At 52.9% G+C, this 22,004-nt stretch overlaps 10 protein-coding genes across 10 annotated transcripts; 6 read left to right on the top strand and 4 right to left on the bottom strand.

Moving 5' to 3' along the window:
* Positions 1-257: 257 nt before the first annotated feature.
* IAQ61_011277 (uncharacterized protein) lies at positions 258-2,910 on the top strand (the record flags this gene model as incomplete). The annotated part of the gene is made up of 2 exons (XM_003843776.2): positions 258-426; positions 479-2,910. The coding sequence occupies 2 exons, from the start codon at positions 258-260 to the stop codon at positions 2,908-2,910; spliced, it is 2,601 nt and encodes an 866-aa protein (XP_003843824.2).
* Positions 2,911-5,410: 2,500 nt separating this feature from the next.
* IAQ61_011276 (uncharacterized protein) lies at positions 5,411-10,155 on the top strand (the record flags this gene model as incomplete). Its single annotated transcript, XM_003843775.2, has 2 exons — positions 5,411-8,222; positions 8,276-10,155. The coding sequence occupies 2 exons, from the start codon at positions 5,411-5,413 to the stop codon at positions 10,153-10,155; spliced, it is 4,692 nt and encodes a 1,563-aa protein (XP_003843823.2).
* Positions 10,156-12,390: 2,235 nt separating this feature from the next.
* On the bottom strand, positions 12,391-12,943 carry IAQ61_011275 (uncharacterized protein; the record flags this gene model as incomplete). Its single annotated transcript, XM_003843774.2, has 2 exons — positions 12,391-12,863; positions 12,919-12,943. The coding sequence occupies 2 exons, from the start codon at positions 12,941-12,943 to the stop codon at positions 12,391-12,393; spliced, it is 498 nt and encodes a 165-aa protein (XP_003843822.2).
* Positions 12,944-15,310: 2,367 nt separating this feature from the next.
* IAQ61_011274 (uncharacterized protein) lies at positions 15,311-15,813 on the top strand (the record flags this gene model as incomplete). The annotated part of the gene is made up of 2 exons (XM_003843772.2): positions 15,311-15,428; positions 15,574-15,813. Exons 1-2 carry the CDS (start codon positions 15,342-15,344, stop codon positions 15,811-15,813), a joined length of 327 nt encoding a protein of 108 aa, XP_003843820.1. The 5' UTR covers positions 15,311-15,341.
* Positions 15,814-16,417: 604 nt separating this feature from the next.
* IAQ61_011273 (uncharacterized protein) lies at positions 16,418-16,828 on the top strand (the record flags this gene model as incomplete). The annotated part of the gene is made up of 2 exons (XM_066099129.1): positions 16,418-16,519; positions 16,616-16,828. The coding sequence occupies 2 exons, from the start codon at positions 16,418-16,420 to the stop codon at positions 16,826-16,828; spliced, it is 315 nt and encodes a 104-aa protein (XP_065950648.1).
* Positions 16,829-16,942: 114 nt separating this feature from the next.
* On the bottom strand, positions 16,943-18,715 carry IAQ61_011272 (uncharacterized protein; the record flags this gene model as incomplete). The annotated part of the gene is made up of 2 exons (XM_066099128.1): positions 16,943-18,441; positions 18,577-18,715. The coding sequence occupies 2 exons, from the start codon at positions 18,713-18,715 to the stop codon at positions 16,943-16,945; spliced, it is 1,638 nt and encodes a 545-aa protein (XP_065950647.1).
* A 168-nt stretch (positions 18,716-18,883) lies between these two features.
* On the bottom strand, positions 18,884-19,432 carry IAQ61_011271 (uncharacterized protein; the record flags this gene model as incomplete). The annotated part of the gene is made up of 1 exon (XM_003843770.1): positions 18,884-19,432. One exon carries the CDS (start codon positions 19,430-19,432, stop codon positions 18,884-18,886), a length of 549 nt encoding a protein of 182 aa, XP_003843818.1.
* Positions 19,433-20,266: 834 nt separating this feature from the next.
* On the top strand, positions 20,267-20,533 carry IAQ61_011270 (uncharacterized protein; the record flags this gene model as incomplete). The annotated part of the gene is made up of 1 exon (XM_066099127.1): positions 20,267-20,533. The coding sequence occupies one exon, from the start codon at positions 20,267-20,269 to the stop codon at positions 20,531-20,533; it is 267 nt and encodes an 88-aa protein (XP_065950646.1).
* A 412-nt stretch (positions 20,534-20,945) lies between these two features.
* Positions 20,946-21,257, bottom strand: IAQ61_011269 (uncharacterized protein; the record flags this gene model as incomplete). Its single annotated transcript, XM_066099126.1, has 1 exon — positions 20,946-21,257. The coding sequence occupies one exon, from the start codon at positions 21,255-21,257 to the stop codon at positions 20,946-20,948; it is 312 nt and encodes a 103-aa protein (XP_065950645.1).
* A 198-nt stretch (positions 21,258-21,455) lies between these two features.
* IAQ61_011268 (uncharacterized protein) lies at positions 21,456-21,902 on the top strand (the record flags this gene model as incomplete). Its single annotated transcript, XM_066099125.1, has 1 exon — positions 21,456-21,902. The coding sequence occupies one exon, from the start codon at positions 21,456-21,458 to the stop codon at positions 21,900-21,902; it is 447 nt and encodes a 148-aa protein (XP_065950644.1).
* Between the last annotated feature and the right edge of the window lie 102 nt (positions 21,903-22,004).

The following is a 22,004-nucleotide window of genomic DNA, read 5'->3' as shown; positions in this document are numbered from 1 at the left end:
AGCTTGAGACGATTCACGACTGGCACGCAGTCCATGATCATAGAGAAACTACCCAACACGTCCTTTCCAACCAATAAATACCGCGCGCATCGCCCCATCCCCGTACACACCTGCACGCCAACCCTCTCCTCCCAGGCAGCAGCACTGTCACAAAACCACGTGCCGTGCGGTCACGACACATGGCAGGCTCCATCGGAAACCCGCCCGCGCCGTTTCAACCACCTCCCTATATGCACCCTTTCCGCCCAGCTTCTTCCATGAGTCTCAGCAGATTCGATGAAGGCTACTCAGAGGACACGCGCAGTCAGAGTGGCAGCGATCAGGTCATGCGGACCGATGTGCCGTTCAGCGACGGCGACCTGGAACCCGAATCTCCCTTTCAGCTGCCCGACTGGGTCTCGAATTTGACGGAACACCAGCGTAGCGGTGAGTGGGTCGAAATCTCAGACGCGAATAGTGCTGACTCACAACGGTATAGAGTTCGCCTATGCCATCCTGCGATCACTTCGCACCTCCTCCATAGCCGGCATAGTCGAAAAGCTGAACCCACTCCTACACCTCGATCCTGTGTTACACCTCCCTCCCGAAATCACCTTCCAGATCCTCTCCTATCTGAACCCCGAAACCCTGTTGCGCGCATCTACTCTCTCACGAGCTTGGAGAAGTCGGGTCCTCGATAGTCCATTATGGAAGCTATTATTCCGACTCGAAGGTTGGAACTCCAATTTTCCCCAAGTGCGTGCATATGAGGAAGGAGAGAGGCAAAAGCGTGCCGAATGCAAAGAAAAGGAGCGTAAGACGCGGCCCAGGGCTGCCGAAGACATGGACTACGACAAGCCCTCTTCTAAGAAGCGCGTGCGTGAGCGACAACTTTTCGGTGACGGCCTCTCGTCAGAGAGCAGTATACTCAATACGCTAGAGCCTCTCTCCATCAGTGGGTCTGCAGCATCTGTCTGGGGAGAACAACATGGATCTGTCGAGGCCGATGAGGGACCTGTGATCAAGACGGAAGACAAGATGGAGGATGTTTCCTTTCACGATACTTCATCCGCAGTCATGTCCCCGGAAATCGCCCGGAAATCTACACCAGCTTTTGGCGATCTCAGAGGACCGCCTGTTCAGCCATCGTTACTGCTCCCAGGACCAGAGCCCAAGATAAACTGGCAATACCTCTACAAGCACAAGAGGCGACTGGAAGACAACTGGGACGCCGGACGCTTTTCCAATTTCCAGCTACCACACCCGAACCATCCGGAAGAAGCGCATACGGAGTGTGTGTATACGATTCAATACTCTGGAAAATACCTCGTCAGTGGTAGTCGAGACAAGACCATACGCATATGGAATCTCGAAAACTTGCGCCTCGTACACGCACCGCTCGTTGGACACACTGCTTCCGTCTTGTGCCTGCAATTTGACGAGCGGCCTGAACAGGACATTGTGGTTTCAGGTGGCAGTGATTGCCGGGTCATTCTATGGCAGTTCTCAACGGGACGCATCGTAAAGGAAATTGAAAAGGCTCATTCCGAATCGGTGTTGAATTTGAGGTTCGACGATCGCTTCCTCGTCACCTGCTCCAAGGATAAGACGATCAAAGTGTGGAATCGCAAGGAGATGTGGCCTACGGATGATAACTACCCTTCGTCTACAGTGAAGTCTGGAGCTCGATTTCCTTCTTACATCATCAACATGCAGGAACAAGTGGAGAAGCAGCACCTGCACTTCAAGCCACTGCTTCCGTATAGTCTGATTATGACTCTGGAGGGTCATGGTGCAGCTGTCAACGCTATCCAAATTCTCGATGGACAGATTGTCTCTGCTTCCGGCGACAGGAGCGTTAAAGTCTGGGATATTCGGACCGGAGCCTGCACGCGAACATTCTCTGGACACAGCAAGGGCATAGCTTGTGTTCAATTTGATGGTCGACGGATAGTCAGTGGCAGCTCCGACGAGACTGTACGCATCTTTGACCGTGCTACCGGTGCTGAGGTCGCCTGCCTAAATGGTCACACCAACCTTGTACGGACCGTGCAAGCCCAGTTCGGAGATCTGCCTGGCAACGAAGAAGAGCTCGAGGCCGAGGCCAGGGCTGTCGATCGAAATTTCTTCGAAGCACAAAGTAGAGGTCTAGTCTCTTCAGACTTATCACGTACACAACGGCGCGCCCGCAACGCCGGCTCCCGGGATCCGAGAGCTATTTTTGCTTATGGAGCCAAGCTACCACCTGGTGGAGGAGGCAGTAAATGGGCGAGAATTGTCTCTGGCTCCTACGATGAGACCGTCATCATCTGGAAACGAGGAGCAGATGGTGCCTGGGAAAAGTCAAAGACACTGTATCAGAACGATGCTGTTCGAGCAGCAGGAGGCCGCCCGCGACGACCTGTTACCCAAGCTGCAACCAATAACGCAGCAGTCAACCAGGCAAACAACCCTGCGTCAAATCTGCCAGCCACCGGACAACCCAGCAACTTTCAAGCGCTTGCTCAACAAGCCCAGGTGCAAGCTCAAGCCGCTCACAATCTCGCCCAACAGGCACAGGCCCTTCATGTTGCCTCTCAGGCCGCCCACAGCTCCGCTGCCTCCACTGCGACGAATGCTTCTGCCACCAGCGCGGCCGTTCAGATACCCGCTAATCCTCTTCAAGCTACAAGTTCCTTGACGACTGCACAGCAAGGGGGGGCACCCATCAACCCTGCACCACATCATCACCATCATCACCACCACCATGCGCCTCATCCGCTTGCACCGCCAATCAATACACAAGGCACTAACAGCAGGGTCTTCAAGTTACAATTCGACGCTCGTAGAATTATCTGCTGTAGTCAAGATCCGACGATTGTAGGATGGGACTTTGCGAATAATGACAAGGACATCATCATGGCTAGTCAGTTCTTTGGAGATTCCTACTGAACCGGCCTTGTAGAAATTTCGGGGCCTAGCTGGCTTCCCCGAAATTGGCGCATTGGGTGTTGAATCGCTGGTAGTCTTTATCTTGTCAGGCAGGGGGGGGGGGGGGTTTGAGTGAGGAGTTACAGATGAATGGAGATGCACCATCGTTTATAGCGAACGGATGTGGCCTGGTCTCTCGGATCTGGAGGCCGTCGGGGCGATACCAGATGTTTTGGCAAACTCTTGTGTGTGTTTGTGTGTGACAGTGTGTGACAGTGTACATGTCATTTTTTTTTTCGGATCAAGGCATTTAGCGCAAAGGCATGGAATCGCAGCGGGAAATGGGCATGTTCGGCGACGTTAGTCATTGGATAGTTTGTAAGATGAGCATTTTTTTTTGTTGCCGTGATGACAGGGAGATAAGTTTTGGTGAAAAGGTAAGCTTTGTGGCTTTTTATTGCAAGTGTTATACCTACACCGTGTCCAGGATCTCGGAGAGAGATTGGAGCATGATTGTAGGGTTAGCGTACTCGGAAGCACTTGTACCTACTCGCAGGCTTGGGGCGAACTGTTTTGTTATGTACTGTGAAGTGCTGCATATGCATCTTGCAGTTCAGCATCCATGCAAGTGAGCGGAGTGACATGCTTTCGATTACATCAGAGGTTAGCCGAAGGTTATTTCGTCAGAAGAGCAGATCTAGAGGTTATTTTGCTCATATGGACTCAGGCGGTATTCGTAGTTGGACACGAAGCGTTGATGGGGAATCTGGAGCCGAAAAGCATACTCGCGTAACAAAGGCCCTGGTTCGTGCTGCTGTACAGACAAGACCTACTTCACCATAAGTAGATCGAGTGGTAGAGGTAGTAGTAGTACGGCTGAGCCAAGATTCTGGACACGATTCTAGGAGGATACTGCGTTGTGTAGGTAGTCGTGCCAAGAAACCGTTGGAAAACCTACCGGTACTAGCGGAATCTACAGGCTGCGAACACAGCCAGGTGGCATCATCTTCCGCATCTCACACTACCGCGGCGGAAAAAAGGTGGTGGACGATGGGCTAAAGGTAAGGGTCATACTGGTAGTGCATCAGGGCATACGGTACAGGGTGTGGTATTGATGGTGCTCGGTCGGCCGGGAACGGACGAGATGTACATGCGTTGTACAGTGCTGTCCAAGGCCATGCTGCAGTTTGGAATTCGGCCGGCACTTGGCGGAATGGCGGAGAAAAAACTCGTCTGCATGTAAGGGGGGAGCCGGAAGCATTTGAAGGGACGGCCGAGCCAGCGCAAGGCTAAAGGGGAGTTAGACATAGTAGGTGGTACCAGCAGTGTAAAGTGCAAGGCTGCTCGGATCCTGCAGCTTCCGTTCCGCGCTTGGATTGACGATAAGCGCGCAGGGCGGGCCGGCAGCGGAAGGCTCGCTAACGCGCCATTGCCCAATCCACCACCACCCTGGATACATGTGCGCTTTTCGTCCGCCAAAAGGGACGGGTTTCGAGAAAGTTTGCTGGTGGGAAGTGGTTGCTGTGGAGGACAACGAGTGGCCGACATTACGCTGGTAGCAGAGGATGATCTACTTTGTCGAGCTGGTTACCAGTACGGTACCTGTCGGACTACGCCACACTGCTGTAGTAGGACCATGCTTGGACATGCCCAGGCCCGGGCTGTTGGATCTAGGACACGCCCGTCCTCTGTTCGCATCAATCACCACGCAAAGAGCCGCACGAGGCATCGGTGACATCACAGACGGTACAGCTGCGGTCAGCTTGCAAAAGACAGCCACTATGGTACATCCGTCGTGTCGGACAGATTTACCTGGATGCCTCTAACAGAACCCTCAATCTGTGGCCGGAACAGGCACGTTCTACCATACACAGCATTCGCCGTATCCGCCGTATCCGAGAGGGCAGGATTGCCTACCACAGTACTCATGGTAACACCACTGCAACAGACGGCTAGAGCATGCAAGATGTACTGATACTGCACCTGCATTCTGGCTGGTCAAAACATCCTTGAAATCGTGTCCCTGTTGCAAGTTGCAATGTATCGAACCATGGTCGTACTGTGTATGTACAACAAGAATCAGATCACAGACTTCGTGACAAGGGTAGTTACTACAACGTGTGGCTTGAAGAAGCAAACTTGATCCCTATTGGATGCTGTGCTCTAAGCAGGCGGCTTTACACCTACCACTGTAGTATGTCATGGCGAGGATATGCAACAGTTCCCGTACCCGAGGACTCGACGCTTGCCGAATTGGGTGTGCACGATACCGGCCAGGGATCCCATCCGTCTCCGGTTCACCAGCCGAGACGTGTGTCAGCCGGACAATGGACTCACTGCTAAGGCGGACGTTGAATCCTCGACTTTATCTGCTGGTCCCCTCCTGCCCTGGCGGTGTCAATTCATCAACCAAGTTCGCTCTGTTGTTAGCTGCCCTTCTATTGTCCTTTTAATACTCCTTCTCTATCCCCTTCTTTCACCTGGGCCAACAGAGCAAACACCGAGGCGAGAACCGCCCATCATGAATCCCTCTGGGACATACGGCGCCAACTACGATCAGGAAGGCCGTTCGTTTGAGCGACACGTTCGAGATAACCACCCCGAATCAGAATCAGATGCATCAACAATAGCAGCAAAAGCCGATGGCTCCACGAGGAGCAATGAAGGCTCGCAACCCAAGGACTCATCATACATGGCCGACCAGACCGCCGATGAGGAAATCGAGACAGCCAGGAGAGAAGAGGAGGTCCACCAACTCGCAAGAGCCCTGACTACCCAGAGTCAAGCTGTGGCAGCTCAACAAAACCCCTTCAATGCCGCGCCCAACTCCGTCCTGGATCCCTTCGGGGAGAACTTCAATGCTCGCGCTTGGACCAAGGCTATGCTCAACTTGCAACAGCAAGATGAGGGAGCACCTCCTATCCGCACCGCTGGTATTGCATTCCGTGACCTGAACGTCCATGGTTTTGGAGCAGACACCGATTATCAAAAGAGTGTCGGTAACATCTGGCTTGAAGGACCCGGACTGGTCCGCCAGATGATGGGCGACAAAGGTCGCAAGATCAATATCTTGCAACACCTTGATGGCTTGGTGGAAGCTGGTGAGATGTTGGTCGTACTTGGACCCCCAGGATCCGGTTGTTCGACCTTCCTCAAGACTATTACCGGAGAGACCCACGGTTTTACTGTCGACTCAGCGTCTCACCTCAATTACCAGGGTGTCGATGCCGAGCTGATGAACAAGAACTACCGTGGTGAAGCCATTTACACCGCAGAAGTCGACGTGCATTTTCCAACAATGACTGTCGGTGACACACTAAGCTTCGCCGCCCAGGCTCGACGTCCTCGCAACATTCCCGGTGGCGTCAGTGTCAAGCAATATGCTCAACATCAGCGCGATGTCATCATGGCTCTTTACGGTATCTCCCATACTATCAACACAAAGGTCGGAAATGATTTCATTCGCGGAGTGTCTGGAGGTGAGCGAAAGCGAGTAACCATTGCCGAGGCTTCCCTCAGTCGCGCGCCTCTCCAGGCTTGGGACAACTCCACTCGTGGTCTGGACTCTGCCAACGCCGTCGAATTCGTCAAGACTCTTCGCATGGAGACGGAGATCATGGGAACTACCGCTTGTGTCGCCATCTACCAGGCACCCCAGGCTGCCTATGATTTGTTTGACAAAGCTCTCGTCCTCTACGAAGGCCGTCAGATATATTTCGGAAAGACCACGGAAGCTAAACAATACTTCGTCAACATGGGTTTCGTGTGCCCCGACCGTCAGACCGACGCAGATTTCTTGACTTCTATGACGAGTGCGTTGGAGCGCGTGGTACGGCCTGGTTGGGAGAACAGAGTCCCTCGCACTCCTGACGAGTTCGCTGAGAGGTGGTTGAACTCGCCCGAACGCGCGGCATTGTTGCAGCAGATTGAGGCTTATGACCAGCGATACCCCATTGGTGGCGAAGCTGCTCAAGCATTCAAAGAGTCTCGAGACATGCAGAAGGCCAAGAGTCTCAGTGAAAAGTCGCCCTTCACCCTTTCGTACATTCAGCAGGTTAATCTTTGTCTATGGCGAGGCTTCGTACGCCTGAAGGCAGCTCCCGGCATCACTCTCACGCAACTTTCGGCCAATTCCGTCGCAGCTCTCGTCGTCTCGTCTGTCTTCTACAACCTCGGACCAACGACTGGCAGTTTCTATTCACGCTCTGCTCTGCTCTTCTACGCCATCCTTCTGTCCGCCTTCAGTTCCGCCCTCGAGATCTTGAGTCTTTACGCCCAACGTCCGATTGTTGAAAAGCACGCCCGTTACGCACTCTACCATCCCTCTGCCGAAGCCTGGGCTAGTATGATTACCGATGTACCTTACAAAGTTGTCAACGCGATCACGTTTAACCTCATTTTATACTTTATGTCGAACCTCAGGCGCGAGCCCGGCAACTTCTTCTTCTTCATCCTCGTCTCTCTCACATTGACATTAACCATGTCCATGTTGTTCCGATCGATTGCCTCTATGACCCGGACCCTAGAACAGGCGCTTGCACCCGCTGCTATCTTGATCCTCGGTCTCGTCATGTATACAGGTTTCACGGTTCCTCCTACGTACATGTTGGGCTGGTCAAAATGGATGCGTCGTGTCAACCCCGTCGCGTATGGATTCGAAGCCCTCATGGTCAACGAGTTCCACGACAGGCAGTTCGAATGTGACCAGTACGTACCCTCCGGTTTAGGCTACGAGAACGCTTCCGGTCTCCTTCACGCCTGTTCGGCTGTCGGCTCTGTCACCGGGCAGCCCTTCGTTTCTGGAACCGACTACATCAGATCATCTTTTGACTACAAGGCTTCGAACAAGTGGCGCAACTACGGTATCATGTGGGCCTTTTTGATCATTTTCATGGCGATACATTTGGCCGCTACCGAATTCATCTCAGCCAAGAAGTCCAAGGGTGAAGTTTTGCTCTTTCGTCGTGGTCACCAATTCGCTGCCGCTAAGAACTCCTCTACCGATGACGTGGAATCCTCTCCCGCTGGCCGCAGCGTTACTGTCCAGCAGGACAACTCGGACAACATTGCTAGCATTATCGAACGTCAAACCGCAGTCTTCCAGTGGAGGAACGTCTGCTACGATATCAAGATCAAGAATGAGGATCGCCGCATTCTTGACCATGTCGATGGTTGGGTCAAGCCTGGAACTCTGACTGCGCTCATGGGTGTATCCGGTGCTGGTAAGACTACACTATTGGATGTGCTGGCTACGCGTACAACAATGGGTGTTATCTCTGGTGAAATGTTGGTTGATGGCAACCCCCGCGACGAGTCTTTCCAACGCAAGACCGGTAAGTGCACGCCTGCTCCCTTTATGGTGCAAGATGCTAATTGTTCTTTCAAGGTTATGCGCAACAACAGGATCTCCATCTCGCCACGGCCACTGTTCGCGAAGCGCTCACCTTCTCCGCTATTCTTCGTCAACCAGCTCACGTTTCACGTCAAGAAAAGATCAAATATGTCGACGAGGTCATCAAGCTTCTGGACATGTCTGAGTACGCTGATGCCGTTGTCGGTGTGCCCGGTGAAGGTCTCAACGTTGAGCAGCGCAAGCGTCTCACAATTGGTGTAGAACTGGCTGCTAAGCCCGCTCTCTTGTTGTTCCTGGATGAACCTACCTCTGGTCTCGACTCTCAAACATCCTGGGCTATTCTCGATCTCCTCGACAAGTTGAAGAAGAACGGACAGGCAATTCTTTGCACCATCCATCAGCCCAGTGCCATGTTGTTCCAGCGCTTCGATCGTCTCCTGTTCCTTGCGCGTGGTGGACGCACAGTCTACTACGGCGATGTCGGTCAAAATTCACGGATTCTTGTCGACTACTTCGTTCGCAACGGTGCTCATCCCTGCCCTCCTGAAGCTAACCCAGCCGAATGGATGTTGGAGGTCATTGGCGCGGCTCCTGGATCCCACTCTGACATCGACTGGCCCAAGACATGGCGTAGTTCCCCAGAGTACGCCGAGGTTCAGCGTCATCTCGATGAGCTGCAATACGAGCGCTCTCGTGCTAATCAGCTTGAGCGTACTGCGTCTGCGCAGCGACGAGAGGACAAAGCGGCTTATCGCGAGTTCGCTGCGCCCTTCATGACTCAGCTCCGTGAGACTACCCTCCGTGTCTTTCAACAATACTGGCGCACACCATCGTACATCTACTCGAAGACGATGCTCTGTGTCCTGTCGGCCTTGTTCATCGGTTTCTCGCTCTACATGATGCCAAACACCCAGACCGGTCTCCAAAACCAAATGTTCGGTATCTTCATGTTGCTGACCATCTTCGGTCAATTGAACCAGCAAATCATGCCTCACTTTGTCACGCAGCGATCCCTCTACGAAGTACGTGAACGCCCAAGCAAGACATACTCGTGGAAGGGCTTTATGCTTTCCAACATCATTGTCGAACTTCCCTGGAACTCACTCATGGGTGTACTCATGTTCTTCTGCTGGTACTACCCCATTGGTCTCTACCGCAACGCCGAGCCTACCGACGAGGTCAATCTCCGTGGTTTCATGGCCTTCCTCTTCGTCTGGATGTTCATGATGTTCACCTCGACCTTTACCCACATGGTCATTGCCGGTGTCGAAACCTCGGAGACGGGTGGTAACATTGCCAACTTGATGTTCGCCATGTGTCTCATCTTCTGTGGTGTCCTCGCCCAGCCTGGACAATTCCCCGGCTTCTGGATCTTCATGTACCGCGTCTCACCCTTTACTTACCTCGTGTCTGGCATGTTGTCCGTCGGTCTAGCCAACAACGTCGTCGTATGTGCGGACAATGAATACGTCCGCTTTGAGCCTCCGACGAACCAGACGTGCGGACAATACATAGCCGACTATATAGACCGCAAGGGTGGCTACATCAACAACCCCATGTCCTCGGCCGGCTGCGAATACTGCGCCATTGGCGACACTAATCAGTTCCTCGAAAACATCACGTCAAAGTACAGTGAGGCATGGCGCAACTTTGGTATCCTCTGGGGCTACGTCATCTTCAACATCTTCATGGCACTCTTTCTCTACTGGCTCATCCGCGTACCAAAGGGCGACTTCAAAAAGGCAAAGAAGACCGACTCCAAGTCCGCAGTCGTCGCCCCACAACCCGAACCCTCCCGTCCTTCCCCCGACGACGCCCAGACCGGAGACAAGGAGATTGAGCCCGCGAGACAATACCGCTCCATCACTGGTGGACAAACTCCACCCCGTCAAGAGAGTTCAGAGAAGGTGTGAAAGGAACACTTGAATGAAAAGAAAAGAAAAGAAAAGAAGAAAAAATAAATACCCATCCCCCTTTTATGGCATTTATGAAAAGAGCCCCCCCGGATCCAACCAACCTGCGCGCCGAATTTTCCCCGCAACCCCTCGTATCTTTCCCCTCTCTCTTATAGAGGTAATATCCATGCGCATCGTTACCCATCTTATGCATAATATCTTATTGTTTGTTTTTCACATTGTCTGGCAAATAGACGTGCTGCTGCGAAGAAAATTCGGCAAATGCTGCGGTTTTTTGGTTGCTGTTGGGTTTTACTAGCCTATCGTTACATAGATGTATTATCTAATCGAGTGATGAATTCATTGACATTGGTTTGAAATGTCTATTTGGTGTTTTTGGTGATGTCGTGTTTGCGGTTTTTGGCGGGTTGGGGATGGTTGGGGATGGTGTGAAGATTTGTTGGTGAGTCACGTGTTGCGCGGTACTGGCATTTGGTACTGGGAGTTTGTATGCTGGTTTGGAGTGACATGTTTCAGTGGCAGATGGAAAAGCAGATTGAATCTACCAGCCCGTCAAACATCTGCTAGCTGCGATGGGTTCCAGTGTCGCAGCGACTGTGACAACCAGCGCTGAAGTAACCACTCTCTAACCCTGCTAGCCACGGCTTGGGCACTGTGATACAGAACCAGTTTGTGCGTTGGGTGAGGGACCGCATGGCATGGGGATTCGTACTTTCGCAGCTGAGGATATACTGACTGTGAGGCTGGATGTATGGTGGGATAACTGGTCTACAATGGTTGTGCTTGTGCTTGTGCTTGTGCTTGTGCTTCTACTTTTGCTCAGCGTCTGCTCCTGCTCCAAACGGAGTGGAAATATCTCCCCACTGTGATCCCACGTCGTATGTCACCACCTCCATCTACGGTACCGTAAATGAAGATGACCAGAAGGTTGGCGCGTGTAAGCGTATAGGCCGCTGCAGAGGGATGGTGGGCGAATTGCATGGCTTATGTTTTTGACGTATACGACTTCATATACTACCCGATAATACCCTCAACGACTAACCCCATCTACACCAGATACTTACCATCAACCAGAGGTCCTTCGTCTAGGACCATCTGTATTTACACTCCATCGCCCACATAGCCACGCTAGGAAGAAGGATTACGGTACGTTTTCAATGTATTAAATGCGTTTGTTAGAAGCCGATGTATTGCTTTTACCGGATCGTTTCCTCCAGACGCAGAGGACAGGCCAAGTTGCATGTCACCTATTGATATATTGACTACGCAACGCAGTGGTCGGGTTGCGGTGTGCTTTCTCGGTCTAGGTTTAACCAGTGTGAACATGGCGTTTTCGTCATCACAGAGTCCTTCTCGTTTCTCACTGCGAGGTGTTCCCCCAATAAAATGCACGAGGAACAAGGACAGACAAAGTGCAAATTTGTTCATTCATCTTTGGCCGTAGGTAAGTAGCCAATTCCCAGCCTACGATAGGTTACGCAGTCAACTAGCAGCAACGCAATATCCCTGAAAAGTAGCGCGTCGACTCCTATTCAGGTCACAAACTGTTCAAAAATAGGAACTTAGAATCGCCGTCTTTTGGGTCAATCACACTACTGTAAAATGGATTCGACATTATCGCAAACGCAAGGTAAGCCCCAAAGACACAGCAATTTTTCAAGCAGCCATTTCGGCCATGATCTTTTCTTTTCTTTTTCATTCTTCATTCAAGGGTCGTAAAATCGGTGTCGTTAAATCTGGCCGTGTAGCCATTCTTCGTAAATCTTTCTTTTCAGTCGTTCATATTCGTCGTAAAAGGTTCCGTAGTATGGAAAAGGAGAAACATGAAAAAAAGTCGCTAGTAGCGCGCTTGATGGAAAGAAAATGAGAAAAAAAGCTCCCACCCCGTGAAAGAAATCGCTAAAACGCTTGCAATCCGTCGCTATGCAGCCGTCCGGGACGGTGGGTTGGTGAAGAAAGACAAGGAGAGGCGTGAAGGAAGTAGAACAGCTCCGTGTAGAGGACATGTCTGAGCAAAATGGATAGATCCTGCCACCTCTTCGTGGGTATTTCTGTGTTGTTTCCATCCATATCTTGATCGTGGCTTAGATGTCATTGTTTCGGGGTGAAGATGCACATGGGGGAGAGGCCGTTAGCGGCGTTTAGGTCCTTTTTGTTCAATTGCCGAAACCTTCGTTGCCGTTCAAGAGGAGGGGGTTTATGCGAGATTCCAGAAATAGTGCTGTGTTCACATCAATAGCCGCAGTCCCGGAGGCAGCCGCTGCACCTTTCATATGCGAGGACTAGTCCACGACCACAGGAGCAGGTCGAAGACGATACAGAAGCCTTGCTCGGTCGACGCCCCACCGCGGCGGTGGCATCGAGCCCATAATCCGAGTTCCTCGGGCTGGTATCTCCGCTTGAGGTACTAGCACTGTCGTAGTCGTTGGACGAGCCAGTATTGCGGCGACCACTGCCAATTGGTGTAGGCAGGCCTTGGGCGCCCTGTCCGGGACGCTGGGCTGGGAACATGCCGTCGTTGACTGAGAAATTACGGCAAATCATGTAGGCCCGAGTTGCGGCCGCATTCTTTGCCAACGCCTCGCTTTCATAGTCGACGTCGGTCGAGTATTCTCGGTTGTTGACCCTAACGGTGGAGCCATAGCCGTAGCGTGTGCGGTAGGTCTGAAAAAGAGGATCTGGCCAGTTCCTCCTCGCACAGAGCCCTGTGATGGAATTGTTAATGGTGAGACTCAGAAGAGGGGGACAAAGACTGCCTACCTGACAGGTACTGGATATAGAACATGGTGTGGCGGTTGACGAGAAACTGTTGGAACGGAAAGGGTGTAGGTGGCAGATGAAGGTATGTATGAACAGCTGCTATTCAAAGCAGTGTAGCAATAGACATCAATGTTTAGAGAGCGGCAGCGAGGGTCGGTGAGTATATGTATGTGTATGTGTGTGGATCAAGTGTGCGTGCAAGTAACGGTGATGGAGGCGAATTCGGATTTTTTTTTGGGCGTAGCAGCTAGGTAGTTTTTCAATGTGACGACAAGCCAATGTTCCAGGATTGTTCCAGCAGAGAGCAGAGAGTAGAGAGTAGAGATCAACAGAAGAAAAGGAGACAAGGAACTATAGAAGTGCAGAGAGCGAGGCGAGAAGGTGGCTTGCAGTCGATGAAGCAGGGATGGAGAGGGGAGCATCTGGATCCCACCGTGGGAGGGTATAATATATTGCAGCAACGAAGCGGCTATCCAAGCGCGCGCAATACGCCCACCAGTAAGACACGGGGGCAATTGAGCATCTGGAATTGCGGGTCTTTTTGTTGCGGCTCTCTTGCGAGGAGCCAGGAGCCAGGACCCAGTTAGAGGATGCGTTGGCGAGCAACGGTCGCGGAAATCTAGAGTTTAGCAGGACGTTCCCTCGTCGCCCAGGTACGGTCTTTCACACCGGCTCAGGCTGGCCAGCCAAAGTGCGGCAGTAGCGCGTGCAACGGCTGACGATTGCGGTCCATTTGCTACCATGCGGTCGTCGGGGCTGGACAGGTGGATCGTCATCTCATTGTGCATGAACAACGAGTTGGCAGTCCGCTTTCTGATGCGTACGATGCCGTTCGTCTGTACTGGATGCATGTACAGAGATGCACTAATGCACTAGGCAAAGTGGACAAAGTGGGTAAAGCAGATGGTTACGTCAGGGGCCTGCGTGCTGCTTTGCTGCTTTTGCTGCCTCCGCTCGCGCCAGAGCCCGGTCCGCAAAAAGGATAAGCAGCAGGCGGTCTTGGCAAGGACGTTGACAAGGTGAATTGGAAGCTGGCGAACAGAAGTAGGACGCCTTTGTGGGGAGGGGGAAGGGGAGGCGAGGGGAAGGGAAGGGCGGGAGGGGGGCGGGGGGGGGTGAATTGGGGCAAGAGGATATGTCAGCAAGCGCGGTTGTCGCGACTAAAAAGGGACGACGGCGGGTGGTCGAGGGCAGCAACCGTCTGTCTGTCTGTCTGTCTGTCCTGTCTGGTCTACCGCCAGCGATGGGCAGGCCTGGCGAGGGGGAGGCAGGATGCACGGCATCACAGCAGGAATAAGCAGGGCACCAAGGTTGTCGGCAGCGCCAAAGGCAAATGGTAAGACCAGAGTGAAAGTGCATCCATGGCCCATGGGTTCGAGGGGTTCGAACTGAGCGAGGAGATGAACGTGAGCTGGGGCGGGCGGTAGTACCAGCGAGCGTCAAGCGTGTGCCAACACATCGTACATATGCAAAGCACGGTCCTGGGGCGCGGTGGGAGCACAGTAGTACTGACTACTACCTGCACTATAGTATGCTAGGCTTGCGACTTGGGGGGAGGGGGCGGTCGAGCTACTCTGAAAAGAAGGCCACACAGAGTCCTATCTGTGTACACAGGATGTAGAGTACATGCATTGGGAGCCCAAAGGGGCAAAGACATGGCCAACGGCTGCTGGGTAGTACCGGTACTGCGAGGACATGGAACCAGGCTCTTGCTCTGCAATCAACTGGCCATGCTTGTCGTTATCTGCTTTGCCTTGTCTACCGACCTACCAGTTAGTATCTACCACAGCAAGTACGTACCGGTACCATTCTTGGGCGTTTTCCGTCAGCATGGCTTGGCGCGAGCAGGTGACACGGTGACAGGACTAGGTATAGTTACTATAGTTAGGTAGAGGTTGACCGTCGTCAATCGTCGTCGTTGAGACTCTACAGATCGGAGCTACCTACGTGCCCCCCCCCCCTCCCCCCCCCCACCAATTTTCCGAACGTACCATGTATGCAAATATGTATGTACTCTATGTAGGTATGTAGGTACTACCTAGCAGCAGTTCGCTAATCGCAGGGTCTAGGTACTGGCGTGCAAAAATGCCATACTAGGCAAGTAACCGCTGTGAGGCATCATCTGCGAATTACATGGCACCTACTGTAACTTAATCGGCCGTCGCCTGTCAAAAGTGCATCCTCTCCAGCCATCGCTGCTCTTCAAAGCCGCCATCATCCGAAAGATCAAAGAAAAAAAACACACACACTGGCCCTCTCTCCGTCAGCCAAGGGAAGTGGGTGACAGCTCGCGAGGCTGTTCATCTGGACTCTACCAGGTAGATACCCTGACGTTTCAGAGTACCACAGCCAAGTAGGTAGAACGAGCTGTCTGTCTGTACCCTAGGTACAGTATTCATGACAATACTACCGGTACCGCCGCAATGGCGCAAGAGCGGAGCTCCGCTGCCGACTCGCCCTTGACAACTGGCCAACTCACCGCCTTTCTCCTCCGTGCAGATTGCGGGCGGGTAGTTACATGTCTCCCTCGGCCGATGCGGGAGTTTTGACAGTGTACATACGTACTTACATACGTAGATGGTATCGCCATGTACCATGAGTATCTGCCGTGCATGCAAATCATGTCCAAACATAGCCTCGACTTGTGGTGAGCAGTCTATTGCCCGAGCTTGGTTCCTCCGCCGAGGCAAGTCAACCAAAGTTCAATTCGCCTTCGAAGCCCATGTGGTAGCCATGTGTACATACAGTACCTATGGCGGTGATGAATTCTCCGGACAGCCCTCCCCCGCTGAGTATCCTGTTGCACAGTACCAAGTACCCAGACAGTACCTCCCGTACGAGTATATACAAGATATTGTACCAATGACATACTTTGCTCGGACCACCCAGACATAACTGGCGGGGGTCCGCAAGACCCACAAGTTCAAGCTCACCTAATCCGTTTCGGTTTGACGGTGTAGATCCGCTTGGCTTCACCCTTGCCGTCCGCGAAGGAAAAAAAAACAGAAGAAGGAAGAGGGGCCGGCGGACCTGATGCTCCGTGCTGACCTCGCAGGCAATGTAGGTACTTGTGCCGACCAAAACCGCACAACGAGACGAGACGTGAATGCTAGAGTACAGTATAGTACAGTACAGTTCAGTTACTGACTGTACACCCGCCCCAAGTTACTTGCGCAAGAGTTGAACAAAATATGAGACACAAGGAGGAGCCGAAGATGACAACAAGTAACAAGCCGCCCGCACAATGAATGGCTCTCCTCACGAACTCCGAGCTGCCCAGACATGGTATCGGACAATTGGCCAACGACAAACACGTACAGTAGCAGTCTTCAAGTCAAAGAAAGAAAAACACGTATATACAAATACATGAACAATCTCCAGAGAATAAAAAAAAAATCAAGCTCACATAGGCCATATTGATCAAGTGAACCTGTTTCCACTACATTGATAAGAAAGATACAGACAGGTTCATCATACCAGCATCAACCACCACTCAACCATGGCCCCCATAATCCGCCTCACCCTCTTCAAACTCCCCGACCAATCCATCCTCGACCAAGCCATTGAAAAATACTCGACCCTGACAAAAGACGCACTTAAAGTAACCTCTCCCCCTCCCCATCCTCCCATCCTCCATCCCCCTCCCCCACACCCACCATATCCCACCCCTTCCAAGTTCTAACCCCCCCACCCCCAGCAAAACACCCCCTACATCCAATCCTCAAGCGCGCACCGCCTCCACGACGACGCGCGCAGCCAGGGCTACACGCTGCTGGCGCGCACGGTGTTTGCGAGCCGGGAAGACATGGATTATTTTGACAAGGAGGATGGGGCGCATGGGGGGTTGCAGGCGGTGATTCGGCCGGGGTTGGGGGAGATGCCCTTGGTTGTGTATTCGGATGGGGTGTGAGGGTTGAAATGTTTGGGGAGGTGGGGGGGTGAGAAGGGGGGGGGGGGGGAGAGGGGAAAAGTGTGGATGGAGTTTGAACTGGATATATGAGTTTATGAATTAGCAGGGTTCGTTTCAAAACCCAACCTTCTCCTCGAAAAATTTCCGACACTCGTAGACGGCCATGTAGGGAATGACAAACACCGGATGCACAGATCTAACCACATCACCATCATCCCAAACACTATCCTCTGCCTCGTACAAGCCCTCCGTCTTCCAGTGATAGGGCGCACCGAGCGCGCCAGTACCCAGTCCCTTGTTCACATTGCCATCGTACGCATACCTGTGCTGGGCCGCGCTGAGGCCGGCCAGATTGTAGCACGTGTGGTAGGCGTCCGAGTATTTCCCAGGCTTGTCCTTGAGCCCGCCCTTCTTCTCCTGACAGCAGGCGAGAATGTAGCGGGCCAGTGCCGTGCGGTTCCAGAGGCCGGTTGTCACGGCCGCTTCGACAATCGACCAACATCCGCCTACCCAGTGGGAGTAGCAGCCGTCGACTAGCTTGTTCGTTCGGCCGTTGTATCCGCCTTCGGGTGTGGCTTGTCGGGACGAGAGCCAGTGGATCAAAAGGGGGAGGTTTAGATATTTTGGCAGTGTTTCTTCTGGTGGTCCGATGATGGCCAGACAGCCGAGACCGCAGAATGCGTACGCGCCGTGTGCCTCGTTTCCAGGTGCGGCGGAGATGCCGCCATCCCAGGACTGGCATTTGGATACCCAGTCTCCCAATCCGTCGGTGAATTTGCTCAGACCGTGTTTGCGTGCTGGTGACTCGGGCGGTAGGTCAAGAGGCAGATGGAGAAGAGAGAGTACGACTACGGCGCAAAAAGCACCACGGATGTCTTCTTCGCCGCCTTCCGCCATGGTGAAGCCACCGTCTGCTTGCTTCATACGGCCAAGAAAGTGCCAGAGTGTTTTGCGATTGATCATATTGTAGGTCTCCGTGCCGCCGGCCATTGCGACAGAGAGTACTGCAGAATAGGTGCATGCTAGATGGGGAAGTTGACCGTAGCCTCCTCCAAAGCCACCGTCAGGATGTTGGGCTAGAGAGAATGTGTGCGCGACTCTGGTTTGGTACTCGGATATGTCCATGCCCAGGGCCGTCAGCCCTTGCAAGCACCAGTATATAATCCACGGTCGAGACGCATCCATCAGTGCAAACTGGCCAGGATAATCACCCAGCATCTTCCTCAACATGGAAACATGGCGTTCACGTTGCAAGGCCGGAATGCCTTTGGAGTTGAGTGAAAAGTTGTTTGGATTGCCCTCCAGATAGGGAAGGATGATTTCCTCCGTCTCATCCTGCGTAATCGATGTTTCGGTGGCATATGCGTCTCTGATTGGTATTCTCACAGACTCAAGGTACGCAATGTTGGCCTGCTCTTCCATCGTGACAGGGCCCATGTCTTCGTACTCGTCGTCGTCTGTGCTTGAAAGTTCCTCGACACGGTTGGTTGGGGGCAGGATTTCTTGCAGGCGAGGCGTCGCAGGCGTATTGGTTCCGTCTCGTAGAGGGAGAGCCATCTCTTTGATGTATGTGCCCTCAGATGTCCCAATATGGTCAGGATCCAGATGCGCGGCTGTGATAGGCTGCTGCTAACAATGCCGTCCTTGTTGGCCACTGCTTGGTATTGTTCGTCTGGTTTTGCAGCCACGGGAACAAGGTAGATCAGATCACCGCATGTTGTGCGAGAGTGAGCCAGTCATTCACGTACTTGATCCAGAGACTATCGCTTTGTCACCAGGTAGTAGCACTGCTCTGAAAGCAGTGGGTAGGTAGGGCGGATGACGATGGATGTAGCCCAAGATTTTCCCCTTGGCGGGAGTCGCGACACGGGAGTCGGACACTAACATCGTTAGGTACGGTACCGGTAGCAGGTACGGTAGAACCAATGAGGGGACCTTTAAGTTGCGACCACCAAGGCTCGCCAACCGCACTTCACTTGTACACACTACTTCATGAATAGAATATTGGACGTTATTCCTCTCACGAAAGCAGCTGCTTATATACAAAACCCCAATTTAATCCGAAGGCCGCACCCCGGCCATGCCTGCCAGTTCCTCGCCAATCGCCGTGCCCGCCACTTGCACGGGCTTACTCTCCTGCAGAACAAACAACATGCGCGTCCAGTCGGTTTCATTGTGATTGATCCACTGATGCATCGTCCCTCTCTGGATGGCAACATCTCCCCTCTTCATCAACCTCTTCTCTCCGCTGTCCAGCAACAGCTCGACCTCGCCTTCGAGCACGCAGCCATAGTCCAGGCTCACGGTCCGGTGCATGGTACACTTTGTGCTGGGAGGAATGTCGACGTGACGAAGGACGGTGCCGCCCGAAACTGCGAGGCCTGGTGGGCTTTTGAGGTAGTCTCCGTACACGTCTAGATCCTTGTCTTCATTCATTTCCACAGGGAAGCCCTTTGTGGTGTAGCTTAGTGCAAAGGCAAGGCCGTCGTCATTTGGTTTCATTTTGCTCTCCTCGTCAAAAGCTTTGCTGAAGATGGCTTTGCCTTGGCTGTTGTGGGCTGTGATATAGCGATGGATTTTGGGAAGAGCTCCGATGTGTGCCATGATGGGTGCTGGCCAGGATGACGGCGAGGGTAGGGATCGAAGTGTAGAATGGGTGGGGCGAGCAGGATGAGGTGAGAGGGAGCAAAACAAGTACAGCTGGTCACAATGCAGAAGCGGGAGGTTGTATACTACTGCCCCGCGAAGTGATGTTCTGCTCACGTTTCACAAGACACGGCAGACAATCGTGGAGCTCGGAGTCCGGCTGTGGGGGAAGCGTTGCTCTCCGCAGTCCGAGTCTAGGCAAGTAAAAAGAAGTTCATGTTGGGTTGTATAAGGGCAATGATGCTGATGTTTCATTTGAAAATGGGGATCCAGGGGGCGGCTCCATGAGAGATGTGGTCATGGTCTGCGTCATGATGTCCTGTTTTTGAAGCCAACAGGGCGGGTGGACGGGTATATGTGTGGGAGATGACTCCCTCCTGTATGCTATGGTTATCAGATCTCGAGTTTCTGCGTAAGTAGAGGAGCTGTCTGAATGTGATGACCTGATTAGCGTGTTGGGTGTTGGGTGTTGGGATAGGATAGGATAGGATAGGTAGATGGACCTCGAGCTAATCAAGATGTGACCTGCGAAGCACACTAGGTTGTAACAGCTCGCTTAGCCGCCTTGGGTCTGGGGAGATGAGGTGGTGAGATATTAGCAAGTATGCAATGTGGTGTGTCTGCGTTGCCATGATGTCGGAACTGTGTGACGGAGTTGGTCGGCGAGTCCGAGGCAATGTACCTATACATGACTATACTAGAGTACAGGATGGGGAGACAGTACACGATACTATGTACCTGTATCCATGAGGGTGGCTGGGCAAGGGATGGTCTACTAGAGTAGAGTACTCCATGGTCCCATCGTGGCCAGTGACAGGAACAGGATGGTGGAGGACGCAAGGCGAAAGCACGAGGTGGGACAATTGTGCCAACGTTGTTGCACAGAACGCGCTGCATGACATGCGTTGTGTTCCCGCTTCCGAGAAGAGTGCAGCGGAATGCAGAGTGCCAGCCTGGAACCTGGCTGGGTTTGGGAGACGTGGTGATGGGGATGGGTTTGGCAGGCTCATGCTGCGGGAAAGTCGATGGTCGGGTCGGGACAAAGTTTGGTACGTCTAGGATATACAATAGTCTGTCAGGATGCAGTATGCTGACGTCGATGCAGACATGGTATTGTCCAGTGGTCAGAGCACATGGATCATGGGCTGGAAGGGGCAAGGATGGGTGGGGTGAGCGTGTTGGTAGTCGTAGGCACAGTGGTAGTAGAGTAGTAGGTACGGTGGTTGAAGCAGGTTAGACGAGGTTGCTCGACCGTCAACCGGCGGTACCCTACTCCAACTCTATACATACAGTACATGGTAGAGTAGAGTACTAACTCTACTCTACACAGACAGCACCGAACACTAGATCTAGAGTAGTGATTTGCAGTGAGGCGAGTAGTATGGCCGAACCCAGCCCCTCTGCTCTTCTCTCGGGGGATGGCGGAACGGGGTCTCGAACGGGGGGTGGAAAGGATGAGTGATGGGACGGGTTAGTGATGTGGGTGTTTGTGGTGGTGGCGAGCGATAGGCGGATAGGCGGATAGGTGGATGGGCGATGGGGCGATGGAGGGGGGAATGGGAATGGCGACAACTGTGGATGCGGGGAGCTTGATCAGGGTATGATTGGGGGAGAAGGAGGCCGAAGAGGGCCCATTCGAGGCGCAAGACTTGCGTGTCCAGTCAGTCCAGTGTCCCCCCCCTTCCACATTCTCCACCATTTCGTCGTCGTCGTCGTCCTCCTCCTCTCTCTCGCGCGCGCTTTTGGCTGACAGGGACTGGGCGTGGATGGTGGTGGTGAGCATGCATGTTGTGGTTAGTTGGTTGGTTAGTTGATTGTGTCAGTTGCCAGTGCCAGTGCCAGTGCCAGTGCCAGAATGTACCCTCTACGTATGTACTATGTATGTACTATGTATGTGCTATGTATGTGCTATGTATGTACTATGTAGGCTGCAGGTGCAGGTTGCAGGTGCAGTCCAGGCTTGCTGGCGAGGGGCGGGGAGATGTCTAGTCGTGAGCTAACAGTACTCCATGTGCCTAGAGTAGATGATGTGCGGCGGGAAGAGGCTGGTCCCTCAGGAGTTCAAGAGTCAGAAACCTCCTCGGCCGTAGATCTACCGGGTGCACACCAAACCATCAAGGGAGAGACTGATGCTGAGAGACTGAGAGACACGGACAGACAGACAGATACTGAGAGACTGAGAGACACAGATAGACACAGACAGACACGGACAGACAGACAGACAGACAGACAGACAGACAGACAGACAGACAGACAGACAGACAGACAGACAGACAGACAGACAGACAGACACATGGACAGACTGAACAGACAGTCACAGGCAACCTACACACACATCAATGACGAACCGAACGAACCCCCTTGTAAGCAGGTCCTGTCCAGATGGTGTTCCTCTACTTGGCTCCGCACGCATCCTGTTTGCTCCTAGCTAAGTCGAGGGCAGTACATACTACATGGACAAGGACTTGCATGGTGAGACTGGGTTGGGTAGTAAAAGGTGGTGTCTAGGTACATGCTGCTGTGTAGTCTT

The sequence above is a fragment of the Plenodomus lingam genome, assembly GCF_022343315.1.
Source record: "Plenodomus lingam strain CAN1 chromosome Unknown scaffold_20, whole genome shotgun sequence".
In the NCBI taxonomy this organism is placed as follows: domain Eukaryota; kingdom Fungi; phylum Ascomycota; class Dothideomycetes; order Pleosporales; family Leptosphaeriaceae; genus Plenodomus; species Plenodomus lingam.
The sequence above is the reverse complement of the archived record's forward strand: the minus strand, read 5'-3'. Positions and strand labels throughout refer to the sequence as shown.